The sequence below is a fragment of the Gadus morhua genome, chromosome 7 (assembly GCF_902167405.1).
Source record: "Gadus morhua chromosome 7, gadMor3.0, whole genome shotgun sequence".
Classification (NCBI taxonomy): Eukaryota; Metazoa; Chordata; class Actinopteri; order Gadiformes; family Gadidae; genus Gadus; species Gadus morhua.
The window spans coordinates 8,201,820-8,221,007 of record NC_044054.1 but is presented as its reverse complement, the minus strand read 5'-3'; the positions used below and the strand labels follow the sequence as shown (position 1 = coordinate 8,221,007).

General features: G+C 44.4%; 1 protein-coding gene across 6 annotated transcripts in view; it reads left to right on the top strand.

The window, feature by feature from the left end:
• inpp4ab (inositol polyphosphate-4-phosphatase type I Ab) overlaps nucleotides 1-19,188 on the top strand; it is a 63,569-nt gene that overhangs the window by 18,847 nt on the left and 25,534 nt on the right. For all 6 annotated transcript variants that reach the window (XM_030359973.1, XM_030359976.1, XM_030359971.1 and 3 more), the window contains exons 2-8: nucleotides 7,681-7,998; nucleotides 9,547-9,591; nucleotides 10,367-10,485; nucleotides 13,824-13,940; nucleotides 16,972-17,051; nucleotides 17,615-17,720; nucleotides 18,964-19,054. In XM_030359973.1, coding sequence (XP_030215833.1) covers nucleotides 7,893-7,998; nucleotides 9,547-9,591; nucleotides 10,367-10,485; nucleotides 13,824-13,940; nucleotides 16,972-17,051; nucleotides 17,615-17,720; nucleotides 18,964-19,054 — 664 coding nt within the window. In that variant the 5' untranslated portion in view covers nucleotides 7,681-7,892. The remainder of the gene's footprint in view (nucleotides 1-7,680; nucleotides 7,999-9,546; nucleotides 9,592-10,366; nucleotides 10,486-13,823; nucleotides 13,941-16,971; nucleotides 17,052-17,614; nucleotides 17,721-18,963; nucleotides 19,055-19,188) is intronic.

Sequence of the window (19,188 nt, the reverse complement as noted above, 5' to 3'; positions counted from 1 at the left end):
CTCTGGACGCGTTGTTTAACTCGATAGCCCACTTACGATACTGTGGCTTTTTTTTACTTTTTCCTAAAGCTGAGCCAAGCAGAGTCAGATTTTCCGACCCCTAAGGCCAAATATGGAGAGAGTGATAGTGATCGTTAGTCTGGGTCTGCTGGAAATCAAGTCAAGTCACTTTTATTTACATAGCACTTTGAAATACAACCGGAGATGACCCATAGTACTTTACGTGAAAAAATTAAGAGCAAGTAAAACACAGTAAACAAAATAAAAGTATAAAAAATTCAAACAGATAAAAAAAAAATAGCAGCAATGGGGAAAGGAGGGGGGGGGGGGGGGGGGGGTTAAAGGTTGTTAAAGGCAAGAGAGAAAAGGTAGGTTTTTAAATTAGACTTGAAAATGCCAATGGTGGTGGAGGACTTAAAGGACCCATGACATGCCATCAGGTGTTAGTGTGATTAGCCGCTACAAGGCGTTTTGAAAATGTCTCTTATGACATCACAGGTGGGCGTGTCCACCTAGATGTGTGCTGGATAGACCATACCCAGTGGAATAACGGCTAATCACACTCACACCTGGTGGCATGTCATGGGACCTTTTAATATGGGGTGGAAGGGGAGTCCATTAATTAGGGCCAGCAACAGAATGCCCGTTCGCCGCGATGCAAGGTTTACATTTTTGGTAGGGGCCCTTGCGGTGGACTCACGGAGGGTCCGCAAGGACGTAACAGGTCCCTAAACCCCCTTGCTCTGCGATGCCACAACGAGGGTCCATCGCATGAGCAGCTAATCAATATAGGATCAGATGAAGACAGGGCTCTCTCTGTCTCTCTCAAAGGTTAGGATTAGTGATTGTGTGTGGGTCTATGAGTGTACATGTGTTGGATGGTGTCTGATGTTGTGCTTGTCTGTGATTGTGTGGGTTTCAGATTGTGTGGGTGTTGGATTGTGTGGGTGTTGGATTGTGGGTTTGTGAGTGTGTGTCTGTGATTGTATGTGTGTCAGTGATTGTGTTTGTGTCTGATTGTGTGTGTGTGTTAACGTTCTGGTCTTATTCTTGTTCTCCTGTCTGTTTAAGAAGGAAACTCTCCATTGCGGTTGACCGTATATGGTGAAACCTTTTTACTGCTCACTATCTGCCAAGCGATCACGTGCGTATGTGTGTGCATGAGTCAGCAAGAGAGGAAGACTTTCACTGCCATCGAAAACACAAGCAAGCTAATTATTATTGTATGAGTTAGTTTGTTAATTTAGGCCCAGGTGTGTACATGCATATAAAGGTATTTTTAAAAAATTAGAGAGACCAGAGACACAGAGACAGACCCTGCATGAACTCCAGAATCATCAATCCCTAGACTATCGGATTAGAATATGACCGTTTGCATTTTATATGATAGCTAGATTAAACTATGCCACAACATGACAATTTGCTAGCATTAAGCATTACTATGTCAGGTTTTCCCATATACAGTAGAACCAATGCTAATACTCTCTCAAAGAGGCACAGAGATTATATCTCGGGTTGATGGTGTGTTTCCATCATTTTCAGATAATTTTCGACAAAAAGATAAAAAGACATGTGACTTAGCTATTAAATGCTTTTTTAGTTTTATTTTCAACATCAACAGTGAATAACAGGCTATTTCCTGCTTCCTTTAAGCACAGTTAATACAAAAAAAATAGCTTGTGTCCACTTAAAATAAAAACTTGACTCAATATGTCCATCCAGTGTATAAATTAAATATTTTAAAACAATATAAAGTGCAAACAGAGGCATTATTCCTTCTTCTTTTAAACATTGATAGTGAATAAAATTAAAAAAAAATCCTGTGTCCAAAGGAAGCACAGCAGACCTGGATTTACAACTTTAAATTATTTTTCAAAAAGATGATGATCTCTCCATTGCCAGGAGAGATTGTAGACCTTTTTGCAATCACCAAGTCCTCTGCGGTGTTAAAGACGCTCTCGCTGAGAACTGAAGTGCCAGGCACAGCAAGGTAACATCTTTCTATAATGGCAACATGACGGTACTTGCACTCGTTGATTTTCCACCAATTCAGTGGATCACAATCAACTTGAATGCCACTTGCTTCTCGATAGTATGCCACTTCCTCTTCAATGGCATCAGCAAACGGCTTCTTGTCTTTGACCTCCTTGCCTGCAAAGGTCTCCCCGAGAAGCGCATCCATGGCTGACTTCTTGTGTGGAGGAGACGTCCCTGTGCCTTCTCCAGTCGGCCCTGTGGCTTGACCCTGCAGAAAACAATCATTTGATATGTTGAATTTTTCTTTTTGTCAGATTCCACAGAACTATTATTGCACCAATAACATTTAAAAAATCAATTATTAATTTAAAATAAAAAATATGTACAATTCTTATAGCTAAAGAACTAGGACTGGCCTGCAGTATATTTAAGGGGCCTAACTCACTCATATTTAAAAATGTTTTTTACCACCTTCAGTGCCCACCCTGCCCACAATCTCAGTGGAGAGATTGTTGTATGTTCTCTGGTGCAGGGCAGGATCTAGGTGAGACAGGGACTTGAATCTTGGGTCCAGTGCAGTCGATCTATGTAGCTGGTTCTGTAGATCGGTGGGGTCAGTGTATCTGGGGTTCAGGTCCGCTTTGATAGCAGCTTTTTCCTCTCGGCTGATGGTGCCGTCTTCCTCACTTGGGGCCATGGATTGTAGAATCTTTGTTTTTAGGGGTAGGACCATGGATGCTGATGGAGCAGATTCAGTGCTTGATAGGGTTGCATCCATTTTGAGTGGTTTGAGCATCTGGAGGACCTCCACTGCCACTTTCACATCATCATCAGACAAGGTGACAATGTCTCTGATATTTTTTTTTTTCAGGGCCTTGTCAGTCAGTGCAGAAAATATAGCTGCCTGCTGCTCAAGATAGCACTCCAACATGTCATACGTGGAGTTCGACCTTGTTGGGACATCCTGTATTAGCTTGTAGCATTTCCTGCTTTGTTTTAAGCAAATGAGCTGCGGTTGTGCTGCGGTAGAAAATTGAAACCCACTTCCTGATCCTCCCAAGCACTCTGTCCATCTTGTGTACTGTTATTCCCTTTTGGGATGCTAAATTAATCACGTGGGCAAAGCACCCTATCTGTGGCCCCAGTCCAGCTTCCTTCACTGCATTTACCTGTTTTTTGGCATTATCTTTGGTGACTGGGATGTTCTTTTTTGGCCTCTTTACTTTCCACTCGGCTACTGCTCCTGTTAGTACCTCCGCCAGACTTGTCCCGGGTTGACTCTCATAGAGCGGACATGTTTACAGAACTGGAATCTTCATCTCCCACTCCGCTGTTATATAGTGCGCAGTCACCGTCACGTTACTTTCATTGGCTCTAGAGGTTCACCCATCTGTAGTGAGGGGGAACGGAGGATGCCTTGGATAATTCATCCACAATAATCGTATTTTGTTTCTCATAGAGTTCGGGAACGATCTTGGTTGTGAAGTGGGTGCGCAAGGGTCCATTGCTCCTGCACCTTAATCATGTTTTTAAGCCTTTATTCTCCACAATGGAGTATGACCTCATGTCTGCCGCTATAAACACCCCAATAGAGTTGGTGATGGCTTTTGCCTGGTCTGAGCCTGCAGGAAAGCACTGCTTAAATGCATCGGGGAGAAGCAGTTGCTGCGCATCTTTTTTTTTCTCCCAACAAACCGGGATGATGTCGCCTTGCGTGGCTGGGCATACTCGAGGTGTTGTCGTGGTCGTGGGCCATTCTGGTGCCACAGTGCCGTCACACTGTGCCCGTTTTGTCCACCACCCTTATTCCGTTTTCATTATAGTGCACCGGGAAGCCAAAGTACTCCCATACAGCTGATTTAATTGATGCAGGAGGCTTCTCCGCTGCCCTGCTCGCCATGCTGCCATGCTAATTATTCAGTAGCCTATTAAACATGCGGCGATCACGTGAACGGACAATTTATTTATTTTCGCATAATCAGCCAATCCGCGGATCACGTGCGTCCCGAACCGTGAGGGTTGATTCGTACGGATCACAGGTATTCCGTCATCCGTTCGACCGCTATCTTCTGGATAGAAGAGCAACGTTTGCTACAGTCCCCTGGGTAGGCAATCACGCTAACACTTGTGCCTCTTTTCCGCGGACAGTACCAGCTCAACTTCGCCACGACTTCGCACGCCATAGCACGCATGCGGGACACTGCGACACATACGTGACCACTAGACACATAAACAGACAGGGCTACACACAGGAGCGTCTCCACCTCTGTCACGGACCACGGCGTGTTCTTGCGCGCTGATTCTGCCATGTTCAATAATCAATCACTATTGTTGACTGAACGCTAATGATAGTAGTATTAAAGATGCCGGGTAGGGCTGAACGATTAATCAAAATCAAATCGAAATCACGAATCTGACTGGAGAACAGTAAGAATTATATTTATCTTTCTTTTACAATTCAATAGTTAAATATAGATGTCATCTCAACGCATCGGCATGGCCTTAAGGGAAGAGCAGTTTATATGTTGACTGCTTCCAAGGTTGTGTTGGTCATACTATAGAATGATTTATTGCTTTTTTCGTGAATAATACTGAAAGGAACATAATATAATGCCGGGTGTCGGGCGTCAGGCTCGGACGTCGCGCTCGTCCAGTGGCGTCACTCTCCGGCCAATCAGCAGCCAGGAGCCTGTTGACGTCGCACCAAAGAATCAGATCAGCTCTCTTGGAACCCGACGGAGGTGGGACTAAAAAAGTACCAGTTACCAGGAACCACGTTTTGGTGATCGAAAAGCAAGAAAAGGTGGGCTAAGACGAGACGAGCTGACCTGGTACTGTCGGTGGAAACGGGCCACTGGTGGTGTAATATGGCTCCTTTAAAGACAGAATAATAAAGGTAAACCAGTCGAATTCGACCCACTAATTGAACTGGTGTGGATGGATATAGAGCAGCGCTGAGATCTGTCTCCATCTGTCTATACCCAAACTAGACCAGGAGGACACTGCGCTATTAAAGCCAGTGAAGACCACCAAACACACGCACACACAAACGCACGCAGGCACAGCGCATGCACACTCAAACTCCCGCATACATGCACGCACGGACGTTGGCACAACACACACACACACACACACACACACACACACACACACACACACACACACACACACACACACACACACAGTTTCTCGTTCCATTTTCCTGTGGAGCAATTAGCCCATTTACATCTAGGCTAATATAACAGGGTGTGTGTGTGTGTGTGTGTACTTGCTTGCTTGCCTGCGTGTGTTTGTGTGTGTGTGGGGGGGGGGGGGTAGCCTGGTTCTACCAGACTCTCGTACTTCACTTCATTTCATTTCATTTGTACAGAGAGTCTGGACCTAATCAATTGACAAACGTTAACTCACTTGAAGGCGGGTGTCTGTTGAAGTTTAAAATGATTGGATCTGCCCAGTGCCACTCTGGATCTCCCATAACCAATCGCTAACGTTTGGTTGTGACGTATGTCATGCGCCGGGAATCACGCGCAGGTTGTACACAAACCAAACACCTTGCGTGTCTGCACGAAAATGTCCGTCAACGACAGCTGCAGGTTTTGTTCGTCGAATTCAATTTGTCAGGGAAAAATGGCACATTGTAAATCAACTGCCGACCTACAACAACAACTCAAACTGGCGTACGACTTCATCGTCATTGTTCTCAGACACGCCCTCTGTTCGCTGATTGGTGGCCGCTGTGGCGGCACCAGAAAACCAAATTACATACAGCAGGTCCAGACCTAGTACTGAAGGGAAATTCAAATTGAGCGGAAGTACTTAGGCGGGCGGAGCCAGGCTAGGGGGGTGGGTGGTTGGACACATGTTTGTCTGTATCTCTATATGGCCGGGTTCTAGTGCTTGTGTGTGTCTGTGTGTGTGTTTGTGGGGGGGTGGTTGTGAGTCACAGGTCTGTCTTTCTGTCTGTCTATATTACCGAGCTCTATGCTGCGTGTGTGTGTGTGTGTGTGTGTGTGTGTGTGTGTGTGTGTGTGTGTGTGTGTGTGTGTGTTTATCCCTACTTGTGGGGCAGTACACCAAGTGGATTGATTGATTTTTAGATGCCCAGTCCCACAATGGTCAAAATGTAGCGATTTGCACGATTTTATTTCGTATTATGAAGAATAATTTTTCAGTAATTTATTCTGGTTACGTATTTCAGTTATTTCGGTTATACATTTCGGCCACGAATCGATATGTTAAAGGTCCCTTGACATGCCACCAGGTGTGGTGTGAGTAGCCCTTACAAGCTGTTTTGAAAATCGGTCTCTTATGACATCACTGGTGGGCATGCCCACCTATATGTGTGCTGGATAGATCAGTCTACCTGTGATGTCAAGGGGCAGATTTCCACGGCTTGTAGAGGCCAGTGTTGGGCTAGTTACTTTAAAAAAGTAATTGCTTACAGTCTCTAATTACTATTTACTACTTACCGTTGATATAATAAATGTAACTAGTTACTGTGGAAAGTAACTATTGAGTTACTAAGTACATTTTTTAATGTGTCAAATAATTTAAACACACGTACATGTTCATGTTCATGCACGGATCATGCAACGTTGTTGCATGCTTACTTTATTAGTGACAATTTACTTTATTAGTTACATTTAACTGCGACAACCCCCCCCATACTAACTTTTTTGCCCCCCCATTCTTCCACCGCGGTCAACATCTGGTCTTCCACTCCCCGGCCCCACCCCCCCCGTCAAAAACTGTGCGCAGGGGGCTGGTAGGGGGAATTTGGGGGGGCCCATCAGTACCTCTTGTATACAGGGCCCAGAATTACGGCTGGTTGCACACACTGCTTTCAACTGCTTCCGGCAACTTTTAATGCATAGACAAAATATCACTGTGCGCTTTACGGGGCGATCACCGGACGCAGCCACACACACACGCACACGCACACGCGCACACACGGCACCGCAAGACTAATTCCGCCGCTAATAACAACTGGTGGTGCGGACTCTGGAGAGTCAAGGTCGACACTCGCCTCTGATAGATTGAAGTCTTTGGAGACTTACACTTCCCATGCACATGCACTCTCACACAAACAGGCAGGCAGACAGACAGACAGACAGACAGACAGAAAGACACCACTCAAAGCCAATCGGTGATCCGGTAAAAAATAGTAACGCACAGTGACTTTGATGAGTAACTTCAATATGATTACTGGTTTGGAAATAGTAACGCGTTAGATTACTCATTAATGAAAAAATAGCTTGGAGACCAGTAACGTGTTATTAAGTAACGCGTTACTGGCATCGGCTAATCACACTCGCACCTGGTGATATAATATGTCACCTTTAACCCAAAGAAATCGAAAACGTGATTAAAAATTAGATTAATCGCACACAGCTCTATATTTATATACTCTTGCTTACCTCCTACTCTCTCTTCCCCTCGCCTGGATTATGTGGAGTTTCTCCAGTGTAGGAGTGAACACTGATTATCTCCTGTTGGGATTTCATGTGTGAAAGGCCTAACACTCTTGTTATCAATTATGTTTATGTATTATTAAATCTCTCTCTCTCTCTCTCTCTCTCTCTCTCTCTCTCTCTCTCTCTCTCTCTCTCTCTCTCTCTCTCTCTCTCTCTCTCTCTCTCTCTCTCTCTCTCTCTCTCTCTCTCTCTCTCTCTCTCTCTCTCTTCTTTTTCCAACTCCATCCAGACTGTTGCTCTCCCCTCACTAGAGACGTCAGGGGTTCGAAGACCCCCAAACCAATGTTGGGGCCTCCGACACATACCTTCTAAACCGCTTGTGTGTGTGTGGTTCGCGGCGCCGTGCGGACACATGTGTGCCAGCCCTCCGGGGGGGGTGTGATTGAGTAGCGACCCCCCCACCGAGGCGCCAGGACACAGGGGCCCGGGGCGGGGCCCTGCATGGCGGGCTGTAGGGAGAGAGGGCCCCGGCTGCAGCGGCCGTGGTCCGTCTACAGGGCCTCCACCTTCGAGCTGTCTGCAGAGATGATCAGCCTGACGCTGGCCGGTGGGCACACACACACACACACACACACACACACACACACACACACACACACACACACACACACACACACACACACACACACACAGGTGAGTATGCTAACACACACATGAAGAATAAAAAACGCAGACACATGAAGACTGAAACACACAAACACACACATGAACATGGTAACACACGCACGCCCGCACACACACACACGCAAGCAAGCAAGTGCACACACACGTGCACACACAAATGAGCATGGTAACGCACACACGCACATGCACATGGTAACGCATACACATGAGCATGCTAACACACACACCCACAGACACAAATGCACACACACGCAGACACATGAAGACTGAAACACACACACATACACACACATGCTAACACACACACACATGAGCATGGTAACGCACACACACACACGCACAGGTGCACATGCACATGAGCATTGTAGCACACACACATGAGCATGCTAACAAACACACATGCTAACGCACACACACAAAGAATGAAACACACATACGCACATTAGCATGCAAACCCACACACAGACTGAAACACACGCACGCACATGAGCATGCAAACAAAAACAAACACACACACACATTGTTATTTATTTTAACAGTTTGGAGTGTGATTGGCCGTTAAAAGACTTTTCCTCTTCCTTGAAATGTTTAACGGAAAATGGACTGAATTCTTGCCGCGCTTTTTAACCAGTGGCCACTGAAAGCGCATTGCAATGTCCCGTAACATTCACCCTTTCACACACACACACACACACACGGTCAGTAGCACACCTTCGCCCTTTCATTCTGACACACAAATGGCTGGAGTCGACCGCGCAGGGCGACCGCCAGCTCGTCAGAAGCCGTCAGGGTGTGGTGCCTTGCTCAGGGACACCCTCGACGTGGGCTGGATAAATCGCTCTACCAGCCTACCCAGTGGGCCGTAGCAAACGTTGATTATCTATCCGTCATACATTTAGGTTGTGATCTTATGATCATTTTCAACCTGTGCTCAAACATTTACATTTACATTTAGGGCCTTTAGCAGAAGCGTTTATCCAAAGTGACTTACAATAAGTACATTTGTCAGAAGAAAGAGAAAGAACATTATATCTCTGTTGGTGCAGTAAGTTTGTTCATAGAACCAAGTGCCAAGCGCTTACCATCACCAGGTTAACCCATTCCCCGTAAACAACAAAGATAGCTAGGTTTTGCTTCAGTCATTCAGCGTCTGCTAACATCCTAAGCATCAGTCGGCGCTATCAACGATGCCATGCTGCTCTTGAGCATCGATAGCTGTAAGCTGGGACTTAATTTATGCACCTATTGTATGTTGTACGTCCTGTCACTTAATGTACACACTACTTAATTATAGGACTTAGTTGTTTAGCGTCTTATCCTAGCTATCTGTGTTGTGAACGGGGAATGAGTTAACCCAGTGATTGTTAAGGCTTGTCTGGAGGACCGATGGCCTTAACCGGTTCAGTGTTTGCTATTCAATACTGCTCCTGCTGTGTTCTGCTGCTCATTCCAGTTATATTTGCGTCGACAGGAAACAGCCAGGATCCAGATGAGCCCGTACTGGAGTTCAGCTTGGGTGAGAACCACGTTGGTGTATGGGTCGGGGTGTGTGTGTGTGTGTGTCTGTCTGTATGTCTGTGTTGATTGGGCTGTGTGTGTGTGTGTGTGTCTGTGTGTCCTCAGGTGTGTGTGTGTTAGTCTTGTGTTTGTGTTTTTTGTCTTCATGTGTAGGTGTATCTGTGTGTGTGTGTCTGCATTTCTGTTTCTGTGTGTTTCTGTGTTTCTGTCATTGTGTGTGCGTGTGAGTCTTTGTGTGTGTGTGTTTCTGTCATCCATGTTATTGTGTGTGTGTGTATCTTCATGTGCTTTGTATGTGAATCTTTACGTTTGTGTTTCTGTCCTTTTGTGTGGGTGTATATCCACATGTGTGTTTGTGTGTGTGTGTATTCTGCAGGTATGTATGTGTGTGTGTGTGTGTGCGTGTGAGTATCGTGTGTGTTTCCTGTCTTCACATGTGTGTGTGTGTCCTTACGTGTGTGTGTCCTCTCTTCATGTGTGTATGTGTGTGTGTGTATCTCCTCTGTTCACGTGTGTCCTTCCATGTGTGTGTCCTAAATTCAAATGTGTCCGTGTATGTGTGTGTGTGTCCTCTCTTCACATGTGTGTGTGTGTGTGTGTCCTCTCTTAACATGTGTGTGTGTGTGTGTGTGTCCTCTCTTCACATTTGTGTGTATGTTCGTGTGTGTGCGTGTGTGTGTGTCCTCTCTCCACGTGTGTGTGTGTGTGTGTGTCCTCTCTTCACATGTGTGTTTATGTGTGTGTGTGTGTGTGTGTGTCCTCGGCGTGTGCAGCGTGCTCGGAGCTCCTCCCCCCGGCGCCGGACAGGAAGCCCAGTAGCTTTGTGGCGGCGAGCGTAACCACGCCCCCTCAGGGCTTCTGGACCAAACACGCCCAGACCGAGGTCATCGAGGTACACACACTCACACTCACACTCACACACACAGACACGCGCGCGCACAAAGACAGAAACACACACACACACACACACACACACACACACACACACACACACACACACACACACACACACACACACACACACACACATGCGCACAAAGACAGAAACACAAGAACACACATGAGGATACACACAAACGCATACACGCACGCACATCCCCAAGTGCTCGTGACACGACTGCGTTTGGCGTGCTGTGTGTTCACTGTTCCCTACCTGGTCACCAAGCTCGTCTCTGAAAAGTCATGACCAGTAACATGAAGGTTGCTAGTTCAATCCCCTCTCTCTCTGCCATCCTTTCCTGTCTTACCCACTTTACATTTAAAGGGATAAAACCTTAAAAAAAAAAAATCTTCAGGAATATAATCTGATTCAAGAATGACCTGGCCAAGAAGGCAGCACCATGATATAATAAGAACAATCAACCACAATTCTCATACACCACATTCAACGTCAGGTAAAGTACAATACAAGATCAGGGACAAGACTATATGAAGATTGAAATGAGTACAGTTAAAAATTAAATAAATAAACTGGTGACAGATGAATGAAAAAACCCGGCCGTTATCAGAAAATAGCTTTACAAACAATTGCATTGACCAAGAGAACTATCTTCTCTGTCCTTCAGGATTCCTTTGAATTCTCCCAAGGTGACCAGCTCCGGCAGCTTCAGCTGCTTTTGCACAGTGTTCCAGGCATAAGGCGCAGCATATTGAAAGGCCTTTTTCCCTAACTCAGTTCTAGCTCTGGGTACCAACATCTGTAACACATCCCTAGAACGCAAACCATAGCTACATTTGTTTGTGGACATGTAAACACATAGATATGAAGGGACCAGCCCAATAAGACACTTGTAAACAAAAAACAACCAATGTGAGAGTCTGCGTACAGATAGCGATGGACATTTTGCAGTGGCATACAGGGTGCAATGGTGGACACGATTTCCACAGCCAGTTAAAAATCGCAGAGCACAGTGGTAGACGGTATCCAATTTCTTGAGGTACTGGTCAGGGGCGTTTATGAACAGCAGGTCCCCGTAATCTAACAACGGTAAAAAGGTCGCAGTGAACAGACGTTTCCTGGCCTGCCATGAGAAGCATGATTTATTTCTAAAAAAGAAACCTAATTTAATTTTTAATTTGGAGACCAGTTTTTCAATATGAAGTTTAAAAGACAAATTTTCATCAATAATGAAACCCAGGTATTTGTACGAATTTACCCTTTCAATTTCGGTCCCATGACTAGTTAAAAGCTTTGGCAAAACTTTTGGTAGAGCTTTTCCATTTGAAAAAAACATTAATTTAGTTTTATCTGTATTTAAAACCAATTTCAATTTTGTCAGCTGTGACTGCAGAACGTCCAAAGCAGACTGCAGGAAATGAAAAGTGTCTGCCACTGATGGGGATGAACAATAAATAATAGTGTCATCTGCATAAAAATGACAGGCAGCATTGGTTATTGAGTCACAAAGATTGTTTACATAAATAGAAAACAACAATGGCCCTAATATGGAGCCTTGGGGCACGCCCTTTGATACAGGGAGAGAGGAGGACGAGGACCCAGCAAACTGGACACATTGCGTTCTTACTGACAAATAATTCGAAAACCAGTCTACAGCCTGCCTAGATAAACCAATTTTGAGTAGCCTGTCTACGAAGGTGACATGGTCTACAGTATCAAATGCCTTGGAAAGATCAATAAAAACAGCAGCACAATACTTTTTACAATCCAGTGATTCAATTATATCATTAACAACTTTTAATGTTGCAGTAATTGTGCTGTGTCGTTTTCTAAAACCTGACTGGTGTTGGGATAAAATATTATTCACGTCTAAAAAGTCTTTCAGTTGGTCACTGACACACTTTTCAAGGACTTTGGCTAAAACACATAGTTTAGAAATAGGCCTGTAATTGTTTAAAACTGTAGGATCACCTCCTTTCAACAAAGGCAGGACATAGGCAGATTTCCAAATGTTAGGAATCTCATTATTAGAAAATGTCAGATTAAAAATATGGGTAAGAGGTTCTGCTATGAAATCTACAGCCAACTTCAAAAATAATGGCTCAAGCTTGTCAGGACCTGCAGATTTAGCAGGGTCCAAATGTTTTAGGGCTCTATAGACCTCAATTACGTCCAGTGGAACAATAATAAAGGATTGAACACAATCGTTATTTGGGAGTGGAGATGGAGAGGTATTCTGCATATTATTAGAGTCCGGATGTAAAGACTCAAATTGAGAACCGGAGGAGACAAAATGTTCATTGAAGCAATTAAGAATTTCTAATTTATCAGTCAGCCTACATGAATCCTTTACAATACATGTTGGTAGGTCGTTTGTGGCCACATTTCCAAAAGAAGATTTGATGGTTTTCCAGAATTTTTTAGGATCATTTAAGTCGCAAAGCTGCTTCTCGTAGCATTTTTAATTCCCCGCTGCCGGCCTTTTTTAGAAATGTGTTTTCCCAGGTTGCATCACAAAGGTGATTTCATTGGACAGAGTCACTGTAGTGTATTTGCGTATATTTGCATAACGCAATCTGATTGGCCGACAGATCCGTCGCTGCCTGAAAAGTTGGAAATGTCTCAACATTTTGATGCGAGCATCGGAGCCGACAGAATAGACGCACCCACAATGCATTTCGGGAGCGGCCGATGCAAAGCCAAAGAGATTCGTCAACGGACGCGTGTAGTGTGAACACGGCTTTAGAGGACATATATTTAAGGGCTACTATTGCCCCATAGGATTACATTACAGACGCTTTTGCTGAATCCAGCCTCAAAAAGCCTTCGTAGCATTAGTCTCTTTGACCCAAAATAAACGGCAAATAAGCAGGTTAAAAAACAAACAAAGTCTGCTTTTTCCGCGGCACAAGCTACAAATAAACATCTACGTTGACGTTTAGGGCGTCTAGCAGACGCTCATATCCAAAGCAGTGTGTATTACAGCGGTTCATTCACGCATTCACACACCGACGGCGGAGTCAACCATGCAGGGCGACAGCCAGGACGTCAGGAGCGGTTACGGTGAGGTGTCTGGCTCAGGGACACCTCGACACTCGGCTAGGAGGAGCAGGGGATCCAACTAGCATAGCTTGTTAGTTAGCTGACTAGTTAGTGCGTTGGAGAGTTAGTTAGTTAGCTCTCTAGTTAGTTGGCTAGTTACTTGGCCACTTTGGTAGCTGGTATGATAGCTTGTTAGTTAGCTGACTAGTTAGTTAGTGGGCCAGTTAGTGGGCTAGTTAGTTGGCTAGTTAGTTTAATGGGACCCTAAACGTTCCCCCTCTCCTCCCCAGGGCACCAGTAACCCAATCTTCCTGAGCAGCATGGCCTTCTTCCAGGACTCCAACATCAGCCAGCAGACGCAGGTCAAACTGTCCGTCTACGACGTCAAGGACCGCGCCCAGGGAACGGTGAGTTAGTTGTCTAGTTAGTGACCTGCTAGTTAGTTACCAGCTAGTTAGTGAGCTGGCTGTTCCCAGGGAACGGTGAGATGCTACTAGTTAGATACCAGCTAGTTAGTGACCTGTCTGCTCCCAGGGAACGGTGAGATAATACTAGTTAGATACCAGGTAGTTAGTGAGCTGGCTGCTCCCAGGGAACTTTGAGACGCTACTAGTTAGTTACCAGCTAGTTAGTTAGCTGGCTGCTCCCTCCGCACTGTGAGACGCTGCTAGCTAGTTGACAGCTAGTAAGTAAGCTGGCTGCTCCCTCTGCGCGGTTAGACGCTACTAGTTAGTTACCATCTAGTTAGTTAGCTGGCTGCTCCCAGGGAATGTTTAGACGCTACTAGTGAGTTACCAGCTGGCTGCTCCCTCGGCACGGTGAGACGCTACTAGTTAGTTACCAGCTACTTAGTTACCAGCTAGTTAGTGAGCTGGCTGATCCCATGGAACGTTGAGACCGTACTAGTTAGTTACCAACTAATTAGTTTAACGATATTACTATTATATCTTTATTTTATTCTAATTAGTTTGTATCTATTTCAAATTAAAGCTATTATTTATATATATATATTTTTTTATCAAATTATTTTAACATCCATTATTCTATTTAGTTTCAAGCAATTATTATTATATTTTTATAATAATAATAAGTGTGTGTTTTTTTACACTTTCTTTTTCTATTAAGATAAGGTAAGATAATATGGAGTCAGTTTCCTGCCATAATTCAAACCTGAAAAAAAAAAGTTTCAAAGGCTTGTAAGTCTGGGTTTGAAAACTCAACACCTTGTAAAAAAGGTTTAGCAACACTGAAAAAATAGATTATAACCTGAAAAAAAATAAAACTAAAATTCAAACATCTGTAAACACGATTTTGTGTTCTATTTTATCTTCTTCATCATTTTCACCAACACATTTTCAAAGTTCAAACAATTTCACCAGCGCATTTGCAGAGTTTCAAATCTGGCACTGTTCTAACAGTGTATTTCATTGTTGCCCGGTTTTGAAACCTTGTAAATGGGATTCTGCAAACAGGTGTTCATACATTGAGAAATACGTTTTGAAAGGTTGAATATTTAGTTTTAAAAACTTGTAAAGGTGTACGTTTACGACATTGCACCGTATTTTTTCAGAACTGGCTTTTCAGCACTGACTTTTCAGAGATTTGACCACACAGGCGCAAGCTTTGAGTCACGTGAATATTGGCAGTGTTCTGACGCCACTCGTTTTGAAACTCCTGAAAGTCGAATCTGAAATAGAAAAAAACGTTCCTGGGGCCAGGACCATTTAGCTCTAAACCTATTGGTTGCTCTCGGCTGACGTACATTCCAATCACATGTGCCGTTCACCGGGCTGTGCGTGATTGACAGTGCTCTGCCGATGACACGAATAACAAGCGACTTTCACAGTTGATTTTGATTTCCATTTTCTGGAACCAGAAGCTGTGTTCGAAATCGTTCCCTATACACTCGTTTCCTATTCCCTATATAGTGTACATGATATAGTGCACTATATAGGGAATAGGGAACGAGAATTCGGACACTACGCCTAACATTTCTAAACGTCATTTGCGTCAGTAAATGCGCCTGGTATTTGTGTGACGTGATGCGCCGACATCATCTAAACAAACCGGGCTGGAGGTTGTATTGATGTTGAATGTTACATTTCCTTGTTCAAGTTTTTTTAAATTAATTTTGAATGTTAAATCCCAAATAAATTGTTGACATTTCTAAACCCAAGCCGGAGACTCCATCATTAAATGTATTAGTTTTCGCGGTTATTCAGCTTCTTCTTCTCCCCTGGAAAAATACAACCGCATTGCATTGTGGTATACGGGAGTAACATGTAGGGAACATCGTATGTACCCTATTTTAAGTCCACTATATAGTGCCCTATATAGTGGACCACTGAGAATTCGAACACCCTACAAAATGGCGTGCACCCTATTTAGTGCACTACATCCATGATAGGGAACGATTTCGAACACAGCTAGAGTCTCATCTCCATAGGACGCGACTAGCAAGGACGCGTCCTAGCAAGGCTGCAGCCTTCACTTTGGGAAACAGCCATGGTTCCAGAAAATGGAAATCAAAATCAACCGCGAAAGTCGCTTGTTATTCGTGTCATCGGCAGAGCACTGTCAATCACGCACAGCCCGGTGAACGGCACATGTGATTGGAATGTACGTCAGCCGAGAGCAACCAATAGGTTTAGAGCTAAATGGTCCCGCCCCCAGGAACGTTTTTTTCTTTTTCAGATTCGACTGTCAGGAGTTTCAAAACAAGTGGCGTCAGAACACTGCCAATATTCACGTGACTCAAAGCTTGCGCCTGTGTGGTCAAATCTCTGAAAAGTCAGTGCTGAAAAGCCAGTTCTGAAAAAATACGGTGCAATGTCGTAAACGTACACCTTTACAAGTTTTTAAAACTAAATATTCAACCTTTCAAAACGTATTTCTCAATGTATGAACACCTGTTTGCAGAATCCCATTTACAAGGTTTCAAAACCGGGCAACAATGAAATACACTGTTAGAACAGTGCCAGATTTGAAACTCTGCAAATGCGCTGGTGAAATTGTTTGAACTTTGAAAATGTGTTGGTGAAAATGATGAAGAAGTTAAAATAGAACACAAAATCATGTTTACAGATGTTTGAATTTTAGTTTTATTTTTTTTCAGGTTATAATCTCTTTTTTCAGTGTTGCAAAACCTTTTTTACAAGGTGTTGAGTTTTCAAACCCAGACTTACAAGCCTTTGAAACTTTTTTTTTCAGGTTTGATTTATGGCAGGAAACTGACTCCATATTATCTTACCTTATCTTAATAGAAAAAGAAAGTGTACAAGCATACAAATACAAACATGTTTCACTGCATCATCCACGACAAAGACAATCACAAAAAACATAGCTTCAGTTCAGAAGAATCTCTCTCTCTCTCTCTCTCTCTCTCTCTCTCTCTCTCTCTCTCAGGTTAACTGATTGTGTGTCGGTCTCTCCCTACAGATGTACATGCTGGGGTCGGCCCTGTTTCCTGTGAAGGAGCTCTTACAGAACAAGGAACACAAGCTGAGCCTCGTGTTGAGGTAACGCATGCACACGCACGTGTACACACGTGCATGGAAACACGCACATGCATGAAACTGACACATATGCACACAGAACAAATATGCATGTAAACACACACAAATGCACACACACATGTAAATGCGCACATATGTGCACACACAAATACGTGCGTACTTAGCCACATGTAAATTCACACGCATGCGCTCCCATGCAATCACGCAAACGCACACACACACATGTAAACTTACACACACATGAACACACATGCAGACACGCGCACATTTAAACACACATGTGCAAACATGCACATGCATGCACACACACTCACATACACAATCACATAAACGCACACATATGCACATATGATCACATACATATGCTCTGCTGTGCCTGTGTCTGTGTGTGCGTCGGTGCGTGTATGCGTTTACGTGTGTCTGTGTCTGTCTGTGTCTTTGTGCATCTGTCTGTCTGTTTGTGCGTTTCTGTCCGTGTGCATTTGCGTCTGTCTGTGTCCGTGTTTGTGTGTCCGTGTGCGTTTGGGCGTCTGTGTCGGTGTGTTTGTGTATGTTGGGACCGGCAGATCGGCGGAGAACCAGTGTGTGGGGACCATCACGGTGGTCGCGTGGCAGAGTGAGGAGAGGAGGGACCAGCATCTGTCCAGGCTGCCCGACCAACTCAACGGACGGGTACGGTGAACACTCCCCTGCAACTCCCCTGCAATCTCCTGATCGGAGAAGATCAGGGGAAGATCAGGGGAAGGTCAGGGGAAGATCAGGGGAAGATCAGGGGAAGATCAGGAGAAGATCAGGAGAAGATCGGGAGAAGATCTGTGGAAGATCAGGAGGAGATCAGGGGACGATTAGGGGACGATCAGGGGATGATCGTGGGGAAGATCAGAAGAAGATCAGGGGACGATCAGGGGAAGATCAGGGGATGATCAGGGGCTAGAGGTAGTGGTTATGGTGTTTGTGGATTTTCTATTTGTGATGGAAGCGTTGGAGATGAAGGTAGTGGTTAGGCTGTTTTTTGAGGGGTGGATGCTGTTGGTGATAAAGCTGGTGTTAATGCTGGTGGGAGAGTTGGTGCTGTGATGGGAATTTCGAGCCAAGTCAATCATAAACTGACAAAACTGGGCAGAATAAGGGGACATCCGAACTAATAACAATTATGGTCATATATTTGGGTAATAACGGTGCAATAAAATACAATCAAACAATAACAAACCAACAATAATCCATAAAACAAACAAACAATGATGCTAGGCCTATTATACAATCATCGAAGGACTAGATGGGAGTCCTCCCTGCGTCTCTCGAAAAGCTCCGCTAGGAGAAGTCCCCAGATGGGAAATAATCCTGCGTCCCTCCAAGAGGCATGCAGACTGAAGTCCCCTGCATGGGAAATAAACCCCTGTAATTCCAAAAGCTCCACGAGCTAAAGTTCTCCCTGGACGTGAAATCCGACTGAAGACCGCAGTTTTGACAAAAACAGTTCAAGTGTATGTTTCAAACGTTGAGGTTGTAGTGTCTCTGTTTACCTTGTTCACATTTTGACATTCTTCTAGTTCTTTGTAGCCGTGTGTTTTTTACTCTCAGTTTAAGGATGTTTTTGTCTTGAGTCTTTTTTTGTGCACTGCAACAGTTCGAAATCGATCGAAAAATGGGAAAAAAGGCGCGGCTTATAGTTCAAAATTTACGGTACTTGTATGTTTAAGTTTAGCCGCTTTATGGTCGACTCATGGTTGACTCCGCCGTCGGTGTGTGAATGTTTGAAAGTTTGTATGAATGAGTGAATGTGTGTATGCATTGGTGTGTGTGAATGGGTCAATGTCAGACAGTAAGTGTCCTAGTGCTAACGTGGTGTCTGTCTGTCTGTCTGTCTGTCTGTCTGTCTGTCTGTCTGTCTGTCTGTCTGTCTGTCTGTCTGCAGACGGTGTTGTCGGTGGACGAGAGCCTCACAGAGTCCATGGGGGTCCGGACCAAATACTCCTCCCTGAGCAAGGACCCCCTCCTGCGCTCGGGTAGGGGTGTGTGCGTGTGTGTGTGATTGTGTGTCTGTACAGTGTGTGTGTTTGATTGTTTGTGTATACACGTGTCTGGGTTTGTTTGTGTGTGTGTCTGTACATTTGTGTGATTATGTCTCTGTACATTGTGT